The 12,842-nt window shown below is 34.7% G+C and overlaps 1 protein-coding gene across 4 annotated transcripts in view; it reads left to right on the forward strand.

Annotated features, from left to right (window-relative positions):
• The window catches only part of LOC131394054 (disintegrin and metalloproteinase domain-containing protein 5-like), a 601,035-nt gene that overhangs the window by 37,990 nt on the left and 550,203 nt on the right, over window positions 1–12,842 (forward strand). For all 4 annotated transcript variants that reach the window (XM_058525261.1, XM_058525262.1, XM_058525263.1 and 1 more), the window contains exons 8-10: window positions 573–644; window positions 842–1,005; window positions 1,799–1,880. In XM_058525261.1, coding sequence (XP_058381244.1) covers window positions 573–644; window positions 842–1,005; window positions 1,799–1,880 — 318 coding nt within the window. The remainder of the gene's footprint in view (window positions 1–572; window positions 645–841; window positions 1,006–1,798; window positions 1,881–12,842) is intronic.

The raw sequence follows: 12,842 nt of genomic DNA on the forward strand, positions 1-12,842 counted from the left end.
TATTATTTTAGAAATAACTATATTTTGAAATACCACATTAAAAAATTTATAATTAAATTTTCGTAAACAGTGAGTAACTCCCAAGTTGAGTGCATTAAAAATTGTTTAAAATCATGTTGTGTTTTTATTATATAAATTAAAATTTTAATTAATTAATAATTAATTAATTAATCTGCTGAGAAAGATTTGCCCTGAGCTAACATCTGTTGCCAATCTTCATCTTTTTTGCTGAGGAAGAGTCACCCTGAGCTAACATCTGTTGCCAGTCACCCTCTATTTTGTATGTGAGCCACTGCCACAGCATGGCCACTGACAGATGAGTGGTATACATCCACACCTGGGATCTGAACCTGGGCCACCAAAGTGGAGTGCATGGAACTTAACCACTAGGCCACCAGGGCTGTCCCTAATTTTTTAAAATAAATTATTATTTATACTCATTATTGGTTTCCTGGATTTCAACTGGAATGTGGCCCCATAGCTATTTAAGAATATAGCACATTATACATGTAAAGCATATGTGATATATTAACATCATCCACTAGTTTTTAAAAATAATTTATCTTTTTCAGTTTGATTACATGGGCTCTGATATAAAGGCTGTAACACAGAAGATTATTCAGATAATTGGCTTTGTTAACACTGTAAGTTTTTAAAAACTCTTTTTTATATATTTTGCAAAAGTGTAAGTAATATCAATTGATGTGTATAGTAGTTTGCTGTGCTGTTGAAGAGTTTCCATAATCAAAATACTGAATTAGAAGTCTTAAAGGTATTTTAATAAAAGTTTAATATAATGTTCAAATTTATTTTAAAATTTTTATTTATCTTCTCCTTTTAGATGCTTACCCAGTTAAAAATGACTGTTATAATATCTTCCATAGAAATCTGGTCAAATAAAAACAAAATTTCTACTATAGGGTCTCCTAATCATATATTATCTAGATTTTTAGAGTGGAAATCCAAACATCTCCTCCGACCTCATCATATTGCATACTTTTTTGCGTGAGTATAGTATTCCATATTTGTGTAACATTAAAGGATAACCCAATATTATTTCATACGTTAATTATGAAAAATAAACATTTGCTTAAGGTAAACTGTGTTCTTAAATTTAATAGACACCATGTGATAGGAAAAAAAAATATAAGTTAAAAGTCTTTGTCTTCAAGGAGCAAATGTGAGGCAAGACTTAAAAACTTTGATCAACTGACATAAAATTACCTGATAAAAGTAAAATTACATAAACATATTGAAATAACTAAAGGAGATAAATTATGAATGAAATGATTTCTTTGATTTCCCTTGGCTTATAACTTTTACTACCTGTTATCTTATCTCTACATTCTTGTCTCTCATCTGAATAATGCTTATGTTTTTATATTCCAATGACATGAATCTACTGAAACGTTACACCATCTAGAATCTAATGCACAGAAAAATCTATTCATCTTCAGTGAACAAATGAATAAGGAGGTCACAGAAAATTGAATTTTCAGGGCTACAAATGCAGAGGGAATCAAAATAAAAACTGTAACCATTAGTGCGGTGGCACTTTGCATAAGCTGTTAGGCCTCATGCTTACTATATTTCTCAGTGTTTGTCAAATTCAAAATTTGTAAATATATATTGAAATATTCTCAACATTGAAGGTTTGAAAAATGTATTTAAATAGTTTAATTTAGAGAATGATAGTGTTTAGGACATGGTAATTGTTCAGTAATGTTTGCTGCTATGAAAATTATTGTTAATAATACTACTCTTAAATGTAATTATGAGGAAAATTTTTATCTTTTAGCTTCAAGAAAAGAACTAGTTTTATAGGAGCCACATTTCCTGGAAAGATATGTAATAAGAAATATGCTGCAGGAGTTGCTCTGGTATGTAATTATTATCTAGTTTGTTCTCATTCTTTTCACATTTCACAATTTACTAAATATTTTAAAGCATGAATAAACATATTAATTAGTTTACTCATCCTTTAATAGTTTTTTATATTACTAAGTTGGAGCATAAAAATTGAACTGTATATAATTGCTTTAAAAAATAGAACATTTTTGGGCGGGCCCGGTGGTGTGGTGGTTAAGTGCACACGCTCTGCTTTGTTGGTTCGCGGGTTCTGATCCTGGGCGCACACCGACGCACTGCTTGTCAAGCCATGCTGTGGCACTGTCCCATATAAAGTAGAGGAAGATGGGCACAGATATTAGCCCAGGGCCAATCTTCCTCAGCAAAAAAGAGAAGGATTGGCAACAGATGTTAGCTCAGGGCTGGTCTTCCTCACACACACAAAAAAATAATAATAAATAATAAAATAAAATAAAAAATAGAACAATTATCAATTGAACTGCTCATATTGTCATTTAAAAAAAAACGTTTGGCCATTCTAAGTCATCAAAGTTTAATTGTTTTGAATAGTAGTATGCTTGCATCAATATTTACTATATAATCAATGCAATTTTAATGTTAATTATTAAACATATCAATTTTTCTCTCAAAAATGATAATTGATGTACATTCATGTGCTTTTCTATTAAGTGACATTAATTATATTTTCTATTTTAAGGTAACTATTTTATTATTGCATTCAATTCTCTATTATATGTTTGGGAGGAGCAGACTGTTGTAGGGAGAAACTGCCGTCAAAAATTTATAATCTCCTGCTTTCTGGGGAAAGTGAGAATGGGCTCTTAGTGAAGAATTATATTCCTTTTACAAGTTATATGAAAAGTAGAGAAGTGAACTAATTTGAGAGTGCGTCAGAAAAAGAAGTCTGTACTGTGATTTTTACACTGACCCATTTGTATAGTTGGTTGACTTTTAGTAACGTGTACAGTGAAGTAAATCGCCCTTGACACATTAGACAGGTTTGAAAGCAGTTCTGGTACTACTGGTTACTGTTACTGTGAGAGACATCGATTAGGTAAATCTTAAACCAGTTCTGGGGATTATTTATTACCATGGCTAAAGAACAATCAGACCTTTCCTAGGAATTTGTTTTTATTGTCAGTTCTTGCTTTTGGTCCTTCCTCAGCCAAAGTTTGAGGAAAGACCATCAGCAACGGTTCAGGTCTTGCAGATGATAAGAATTATTGAATATAAGTGGTTTTATTATTATTTATTATTATTGAATATTATTATTGAATATAATAATTATTGAATAATTATTAGTTTTATTATAATTATTATTAGTAGTATTTAGTATACTATACTATATTATCAACTGGTATTAGTATTTTTATTATAATAATAATGATAATAATAATACAAATAATTATTATTGAATATATGTGTGTTTTCCTGGTGCCATTCTTCAGACTTGAACTTTGACAGGAATTTTTGTAATAAAAATTTGTAAAGGGAGCCGGTCGGGTGGTGTAGCGGTTGGGTTTGTGTGCTCCGCTTTGGCTGCCTGGGGTTCGCAGATTCAGATCCCGGGCACAGACTATGCACTGCCTGTCAAGCCATGCTGTGGCGGTGTCCCATATAAAGTAGAGGAACATGGGTGAGGATGTTAGCCCTGGGTCAATCTTCCTCAGCAAAAAAAGGAGGATTGGCAACAGATATTAGCTCAGGGCTAATCTTCCTCACACACACACACAAAATTTGTAAAGGAAAAGAACTAATATAGGAGTCAAGCAAGAATGCTGTAAAAATGTCAGTATAAAATTAAGATATAAATATATTAAAAAATAAAATACGTATAAACACCAGCAACAAAGATAGATAGAACAAGCAATAGATATTATACCAGCTAATAGAGTTTGAATATTTAAAGATAGATACTAATCCTAATATTTTAAAATATTTTTTAATAGTTTAGAAATTTTTCCTTAAATATGGTAGCTTTATTAAATGTCTTGAAATCAGGTGGTTTAAGTCCTCCAGCTTTGTTCTTTCTCAATACTATATTGTCTATATTTAACTTTGCATTTTCATATAGATTTTAGAATTGGCTTGTCTAGTTCCACACACACACAAAAGCTTACTTAGATTTTGATTGGGATGGTGTGTAATTTATGATTCAATTAGGAGGGAATTGACATCTTAACAGCGTTGGACTTTCCAATCCACTAATATGATTTCTGTTTCCATTTACTCAGGTTTTTAGAAAATTCTCTGTAGAGGTTTAATACATCTCCTGCTAAATTTATTCTTAGATATTTTATATGTTCTGATGCTATTGCAACTGGTATTGATTATTTAAATTGATGTTCTAATTTCTCACTGCTGGTGTTATACATATGTGGTCAATTTTTATATATTTTTATACATATCCTATAACCTTCCTGAATTTACATATGAGAGCCATCATTTTTCCAGCTTTAATGAGATATAATTGAGATGTAACATTGTGTAAGTTTAAGATGTACAATGTAATGATTTGATATATGTATATATTGTGAAATGATTGCCATGATACGGTTAGTTAGCACATCCATGATCTCACACAGTTACCATTTGTGTGTGTGTGTGGTGGGGTGAGAACCTTTAAGATCTACTCTCTTAGCAACTTTCAAATATACAATGTAGTATTGTTAATTATAGTCACAATACTGTATGTTACATCCCAGAAACTAGAAGTTTATACCCTTTGATCATTTTGGCTCATTCCTACCCTCCAGCCCCCACTACCCCCTGACAGCCACCAATCTATTCTCTGTTTCTGTGAGTTTGGTTGTTTTAGATTCCACATGTAGCTGAGGTCATATTGTATTTGTCTTTTTCTGTGTGACTTATTTCACTTAACATAATGCCCTCAAGGTTCGTCTGTGTTGTCCCAAACGGCAGAATTTCCTTTTTTTATGACTGAATAATACTCATATGTGTACATGTATATATACACACACATACATATACATATGTATGTCACAATTTCTTTATCCATTCATCTGTCAATGGACAGGTAGGTTGTTTCCATATCAGGGATATTGTGAATAATCTGCAGTGAACATGGTGTGCAGATATCTCTTTGAGATAGTGATTTCATTTCCTTCAGATGTATACCCAGAAGTGGGATTGCTGATTCATATGGTAGTTCTATTTTTAATTTTTTCGGGAAACTCTGTACTGTTTTCCATAGTGGCTGCACCAATTTACATTCCCATCAACAGTGTACAAGGGTTCCATTTTCTCCACATCCTTGCCAGCATTTGTTATCTCTAGTCTTTTTGATAATAGCCATTGTAACAGGTGTGAGGTGATATCTGTTGTGATTTTGATTTGCATTACTCTGATGATTGGTGATGTTGAGTACTTTTTATGTACCTGTTGGCCATTTGGATATCCTCTTTGGAGAAATGTCTATTCAGGTCCTTTGAGCATTTCTTAATATGTTTTGGATATTAACCCCTTGTTAGATGTATAGTTTGCAAATACTTTCTCCCTCTCTCTAGGTTGCCAGTTCATTTTGTTGATCAGTTCTTTTTCTATGCAGAACCTTTTATATTGATGTAGTCCTACCTGTTTGTTTTTGCTTTTGTTGTTTGTGGTTTTCGTGCCATATCCGTAAAATCATTGCCAAAACCTGTGTCAAGGAGATTTTTTACTGTTTCCTTCTAAGATTTTTATGATTTTACTCCTTACGTTTAAGTCTTTAGTCCATTTTGAGTTGACTTTTGTGAGTGGTGTAAGATAGCAGTCAAGTTTCATTATTTGCATACGACTATCCAGTTTTCCAACATCATTTGTTGAAGAGAGTATCTTTTCTCAATTGAGTGTTCTTGGCTCCCTTGTCAAATATTAGTTGACTATATATGCAGGGGATTATTTTGGTGCTCTCTATTCTGTTCCCTTGGTCTACGTGTCTGATTTTATGCCAGTACCATACTTTTTTGATAATCAAAGCTTTGTAATATAGTTTGAAAACAGAAAATGTGATGCCTCCAGCTTTGTTCTTATTTCGCAGGGTTACTTTGATTATTTGGGGTCTTTTGTATTCTCATATGAATTTTAGTTTTTTTCTATTTCTATGAAAAATAACGTTGGAATTTTGATAGGGATTGCATTGCATCTATAGATGGCTGTCAGTAGTATGGACATTTTAACAATATTCTTCTTTCCAATCCATGAACATGGGATATCTTTCCATTTAATTGTGTCTTCTTCACTGTCTTTCATCAATATCTTATAGTTTTCAGAGTGGAGACCTTTTACCCCTTGGTTAAATTTATTCCTGGTATTTCGTTATGTTTTGTAGCTATTGTAAATAGGATTGATTTCTCTTTTTTTACAGTTAATTCATTATTAGTATATAGAAATACAACTCCTTCTTGTACGTTGATTTTGTATCCTGCAACTTTACTGAATTTATTAGTTCTAACAATTTTTTGGTGAAGTCTTTAGGATTTTCTATATATAAGATCATGTTATCAGCAAAGAGAGACAACTTTACTTCTTTCTTTCCAGTTTGGTTGCCTTTTATGTCCTTTTCTTTCTTGGTTGCTCTGCCTAAGACTTCCAGTACCGTGGAGAGTGGCCACCTTTGTCTTGATCCGTATCTTAGAGGAAAAGACTTACCCTTCGTTGTTGAATATGATGTCAGCCATAGGTTTGTCATACATGACCTTTATTATGTTGAGGTACATTCCTTCTATTCCTAATTTCTTGTGACTGTCTTTTGTAAATCATAAATGGATTTTGAATTTCGTCAGATGGTTTGTCTGCATCTGTTGAGATGATCATATGATTTTTTTCTTTCATTCTATTAATGTGAAATATTACATTTATTTATTTCTGTATTGTGAATCATCCTTGCATCCCAGGGATGAAACTCATTTGATCATGGTTTATGATCCTTTTAATATGCTGTTGAATTTGGTTTGCTACTATTTTGTTAATAATTTTTGCATTTATATTCATCAGGGACATTAGTCTGTATATTTCTTTCCTTGTAATGTCTTTATCTGGCTTTGGAATCAGGGTAATAATGGCCTCTTAAAATGAGTTTGGGAGTACTTTGTTATCTTCAATTTTTTGGAAGATTCTGAGAAGGATTAGTATTAATTCTTCATTAAATGTCTGGTAGAATTAACCAGTGAAACAATCTGATCCTGGGCTTTCCTTTTGTGAGGGGTTTATGTTTACTGATTCAATCTCCTTATTTGTGATTAGTCTGATCAGATTTTCTGTTTCTACATGATTCAGCCTTGGTAGATTATATTTTTTTAGGAATTTATGCATTTCTTCTAGGTCGTCCAACTTATTTGTGTATGATTGTTCATAGTTTTTTATGATTCCTTGTACTTTTGTAGTTTAAGTTGTAATGTATACTCTTTCATTTATAATTGTATTTACTTGGATCATCTCTAGATAAAGTTTTGTCAATTTTGTTTATCTTTCCAAAGAACCAACTGTTTAGGTTTTAAAATTTCTTCTATTGATTTCCTATTCTCTATCTCATTTATTTTGGTTCTAATCTTTATTATTTCCTTTCTTCTGCTAATTTTGGGCTTAGTTTGTTCTTTTTTCTACTTCCTTGAGATGTAAAGTTAGATTGATCTTTCTTTTTTCTTGATATGAGTTTATTGCTATTAACATCCCTCTTATAACTGCTTTTTCTGCATCCCATAATTTTTGCTATATTGTTTTCATTTTCATTCGTTCAAGATTTAAAAAAAATTCCCTTTTGTTTTATTTGTTATCCGTTTATTGTTCAGGAATGTGTTGCTCAATTTCCATGTATTTGTGAATTTTCAAGCATTCTCCCAGTTATTGATTTCTAGTTTCATACCATTCTGTTCAGAAAAGATACTTGATATGATTTTGATCTTCTTGTATTTGTTGAGACTTGTTTTGTGGCCTAAGATATGCTCGATCTTAGAAAATGTTCTCTGTGCAATGGAGAAGAATGTGTATTCCAGTGCTTTCAGATGGAATGTTCTGTATATGTCTGTTAGGTCTATTTGGTGTATAGCATTGTTAAAATCTACTGTTTCCCTATTGGTTTGCTGTCTGAATGATCTGTCTATTGTTGAAAGTGGGGTGTATAATCCCCAACTATTATTATATTGTTGTTTCTTTCTCCTTTTTAGTTTGCTAGTAGTTGCTTAATATATTTAGGTGCTCCAATATTGGGGGCATAAATAATTACAATTTTTTTATCTTCTTGATAGATTGATACCTTTATCATTATATGAGTTTTTGTCTCTTTTGGGCATATTTAGCTTAAAGTCTATTTTGTGTCTTATAAGTGTAGCTATCCCTGCATTTTTCTGCTTACTATTTCCTTGAGTATATTTTTCCGTTCCTTCATTTCAGTCTATGTGTGTCCTTAAAGCCAAGTGACTCTCTTCCAGGCAGCATACTGTTGGGTCTTTTTTTTTTTTTTTAAGCCATTCAGCCAATCTATGTCCTTTGATTGGGAAATTTAATCCATTTATGTTTAAAGTAATTATTGATAGGTAAGGACTTGCTATTGCCATTTTGTTCATTGTTTTCTGACTGTTTTGTAAATTCCCTGTACCTTGCTTCCTCTCTTGCTGTCTTTCTTTGTGACTTGGTGAATTTTTGTAACGGTATGCTTGACTCTTTTATCATAATGTTTTGTGTATCTACTACAGCGTTTTCCTTTGTGGTTACCATAAGGATTACATAAAATATATTATAGTATCCTGTTTTAAGCTGATAATGACTTAGCTTTAATATAGCATGCAGAAACTTCTTTTACTTCTCCTGCCTCACATTTTAAGTTATTGGTGCTACAATTTACATCTTTTTTATGTTGTGTATTCAGTAATAAATTATTATATTTATGGTTATTCTTAATATGTTTTTTAACTTTTAAATGGGAGTTGTAAGTGAATGATGTACTACCATTACCATATTAGAAAATCTGAGTTTGACTATATATTTGCCATTACCATTGAGTTTTACACATTCGTATTTTTATGATGTTAATTAGAATCCTTTTATTTCTGCTCGAAGAACTCCCTTTGGCATTTCTTGTAAGGCAGGTCTAGTGGTGATAAAAATCCCTCAGCTTTTGTTTATTTGAAAAAATCTTTCTTTCTCCTTTATTTCTGAAGGACAGCTTTGGCTAGTATAGTATCTTGGTTGAGACTTATTTTCTCTTTCAATATTTTGAATATATCATCCCATTCTCTCCTGGCCTACAAAATTTCTGCTGAAAAATCTGCTTATAGTCTTATTGAGATGCCCATTTATGTGATGAGTCACTTTTCTCCTGCTGATTTCAATATTTTCTCTTCATCTTTGACTTCTGACAATTTAATTATAATGTGTCTTATGTAGCCTTTTTTAGGTTCAAAATATTTGGGGTTCTTTGGGCCTCATGAATCTGGAAGTCTATCTCTCTCCCAATGTCTGGGGAGTTTTCAGCCATTATTGCTTTAAATAGACTTTTATCCCTTTCTCTTTCTCTTCTCCTTCTGGGATTCGCATAATTGTTGGGAATATATATATTATATATATATATATATTATATATATATATATATTATTTATTTTGATCATGTCCCATAAATTCTGTACACTTTCTTCACCCTTTTTCATTCTTTTTTCTTTTTGTTCCTCTGACCAGATAATTTCACATGACCTGTCCTATAATTCTCTGATTCCTTCATCTGCTTGATTGACTCTGATGTTGAAGCTCTCTCTTGAATTCTTCTGTTCGGTCATTGTATTCTTCAGCTCTAGGATTTCTCTTTGGTTATTTTTTTATTGTTTTTACGTCTTTGTTGAACTGTTCATATTGTTCTCGCATTGTTTTCCTAATTTTGTTTAGTTGTCTGTTTGTTCTTATAATTCACTGTATGTCTTTAAGAGGATTATTCTGAATTCTTTGTCAGACATTCCATAGATCTCAAGTTCATTAGGATCAGTTATTGGAGCTTTATTAATTTCCTTTGGTAGTTTTATGTTTTCTTGATTCTTTGTAATTCTTGTGCATTTGAGTAAGTGGTCTCCTCTTCCAGACTTTACAGATTTGCTTCAGCAGGGACAGCTATTCACCAGGTTGGGTTACTGGAGGGTCAGCTGGTAGTGTCATAGGTAGGTGAGGCTTGCTCTTTGGATCTCTATTTGTGTGAGGCACTACCTGTACTCTGCAATCAGTAGACCTGCCACTGACTGGGCACTGCAGTTGCGTGGGCCTGTTGGCTGGCTTCTGTGTCTAAATGGGTCCATTACGTGTGCTCCCTGATTGGGTTGGGCTACTGGCTGTGCTCCATGGTCAAGTGGGATCCACACTAACTGGGCTGTGCAGTCACTTCTGGTAGGGCAATGTTGCAGGCTGTGTTCTCTTCCAGAGTGGTGCCACTGCTTGTTTTCTGCAATTGGACAGGGCCATAGGCTGGGCTCCAGTGGGCTCTGGGTTGAGTGGGTTCTGAGGGTGTGCTCACCAACTGGATGGTGCTGCTGGCTGGACTCTGTGTTCAGATGGAGCTGCAGGCAGGGCTTTGTGGGTGAACAAGGCCTCAGGTTGTGCTCCATAATCAGGTGAGGCCACAGGCTGTGCCCTCAAGTTTGCAGAGCTCCAGGCTAGCTTTGGGATCAGTTAGGCAGCTGACTGTGCTCTTCTGTTGGGTAATGTCACTGGCCAGGCTCTCCTGTCAGGAGGGGCCTCTAGCTGTATCCCACAGTTGGGTGGGGCTAGAGACTTCACTCTGCAGTAGGGCAGGTTTACTGTTGAGAGTCCTTCATTGGGTAGGGCTGCAGGCTGTGTTCCACAATTGGGCAGGATCACTGGCTGGGCTCCCTGCCTGGTCAAAGCTGCAGGCTTTGTTCAGCAATCAGGCAGGGCCACAGGTTGGGCTCTGTTCTGGGGTAAGGCTATAGCCTGGGTTTTGTAGCTGGGTGGTACCATAGGCTGAGTTGCAGGGATGTCTAGGGTCACTGTTCAGGCTCCCTTGTTATGCAGGGCCAGAGGCTATACTTAACAGTTGGGCAGGATTGCTGGCTTGGCTCTCTGCCCATGCACGGCAGTTGGAGGGTCCCCTAGCTGGCTGGGTTCTCTAGATAGGCTTCTTGGTCAGGTGGGACTGGAGGCTGTACTCATGAGTTTGGCAGGGCTTCACATTTTCTTCCCTGCTGGAGTGAGTCTATAAAATGGGCTCCATGACTTGTATGGTTTGGCTTGTTGCCTAGGGACCCAAATCAGGCAGACCTGCCAACAGAGTTCCCTGGCCAGACCAGGCTACTGGCTCAGCTCTGCAGATGGGCAGAGCCACTGGCTGGGGTCTCTGCTCAGGAGCCACTGCAGGTGGGAATGTAATCTGCCAATATCTGAGCACTGGTTACTATAAGCCCTGTCCCTGTTCTCGTCTCTATCTAATCCCTAGTGGTCAAGCTACACATATTCCCCCAGTGATCCCCATGAGGTGAGACCTGAGTAGGTCTCCTAGGAAGTGTCCTACAATACTGTGGGAGCTGGACATCCCCTTTGGGCTCTCTTCTTCTCACTGGAGAAATTGTAGGCCAAGGGAGTCCTCTAGGTGTGGCGCCTGGGGAAGGTGATGTAGTCAGAGTGTAGCCACTCCTCTTACCCTTCTAATGTGGTCCTTCTCAGTTTGTGTTCCAGGGGGGTGCTTCAGCCTCCCCCCAGGTTCTGGGTTTTCACAATGATTCTTATCTATGGATAGTAGCTAGTTAGTCTTCTTGTGAGGGGGACTGATGTCAGGAATGACCTATGTCGCCATCTTGATGACATCACTGCTTATTATTATTTTTTTTATATTCCTTTAGATTTTCAATATACATCATCATGTTTTCTGTGAACAAAGACAGTTTTACTGCTTCTTTTGCTTTCCTTATTTAACTTGCTTGGACTTCCAGGGCAATGTTATTAGAAGTGACGAGAAGGGACATCCTTGCCTTGCTCCTGAACTTAGGGGAAAGTGTTCCATTTTGCATCTTAAGTATGAAGGTAGCTGTATGTGTGTGTGTGTGTATGTGTGTGTGTGTGTGTGTGTTGTTCCCATTTATCAGATAGTGGAAGAAGTTTCTTTCTAACTTCTGCTAAGAGTTAGTATCATAAATGAACTGAATGTTGTCAAATTACCTTCATTGAATGAGGTGATCCTATCTTTTTTCCTTTTTGTTTCAGTTAATGTAATAACTATATTAACTGATTTTCAAAATTTCCCAATCTTTCATTCTTAAGGTAAACTCCATTTGGTTATGATGTATTATCTTTTTATGTCTTGCTCTATTCTATTTGCTATTTTTTTTGTTAAAGATTTGTTTGTTTAATTATTAGTAATACTGGTTTGTAGTTTTCTTTTCTTATGATTCTTTGTCAGATTTTTTGTGTTAGGGTTATACTTGCCTCATAAAAGAGCTAGGAAGTGTTCCCTCTTCCTCTATTCCTGAAATAGTTTGCATAGTATTGATATTATTTCTTCCTTGAATGTTTGTTAGAATTCACCAATGAAACAATTTAGGGAAAAAGCTTTCTCTGTTGCAAAGTATTTAATTAAGAAGAAATCAATTTATTGTAAAGTTATGGGGGCTATTCAATTTGTTTATTTATTCTTGGGTAATAAGAATACTTATTTACCCAAGAATACTTAAATAAGAATACTTGGGTAAGTGCTGGTAGGTTGTGCTTTTCAAAGAATGTGTCTGTTTCATCTACATAATTAATTTGGTCAGTATATTTTGATCATAATTTTCTGTTATTATACTGTGGTAGGATCTGTAGTCATATTCCTTCTCCACCTCCTCCTGGTTTTGGGTTGGTTTATCAACTCTTTAATTTTTTCTAAGGACCAAATTATAACTTTGTTGATTCTCTCTGGTGTTTGTTTTCTGCTTTATTGATTACTTCTCTTTATTATTTTGTTTATTCTAATTTTTTTGTATTTATGTTGCTTTTTTTTCCTG

Source organism: Diceros bicornis, chromosome 29 (genome assembly GCF_020826845.1).
Source record: "Diceros bicornis minor isolate mBicDic1 chromosome 29, mDicBic1.mat.cur, whole genome shotgun sequence".
Classification (NCBI taxonomy): Eukaryota; Metazoa; Chordata; class Mammalia; order Perissodactyla; family Rhinocerotidae; genus Diceros; species Diceros bicornis.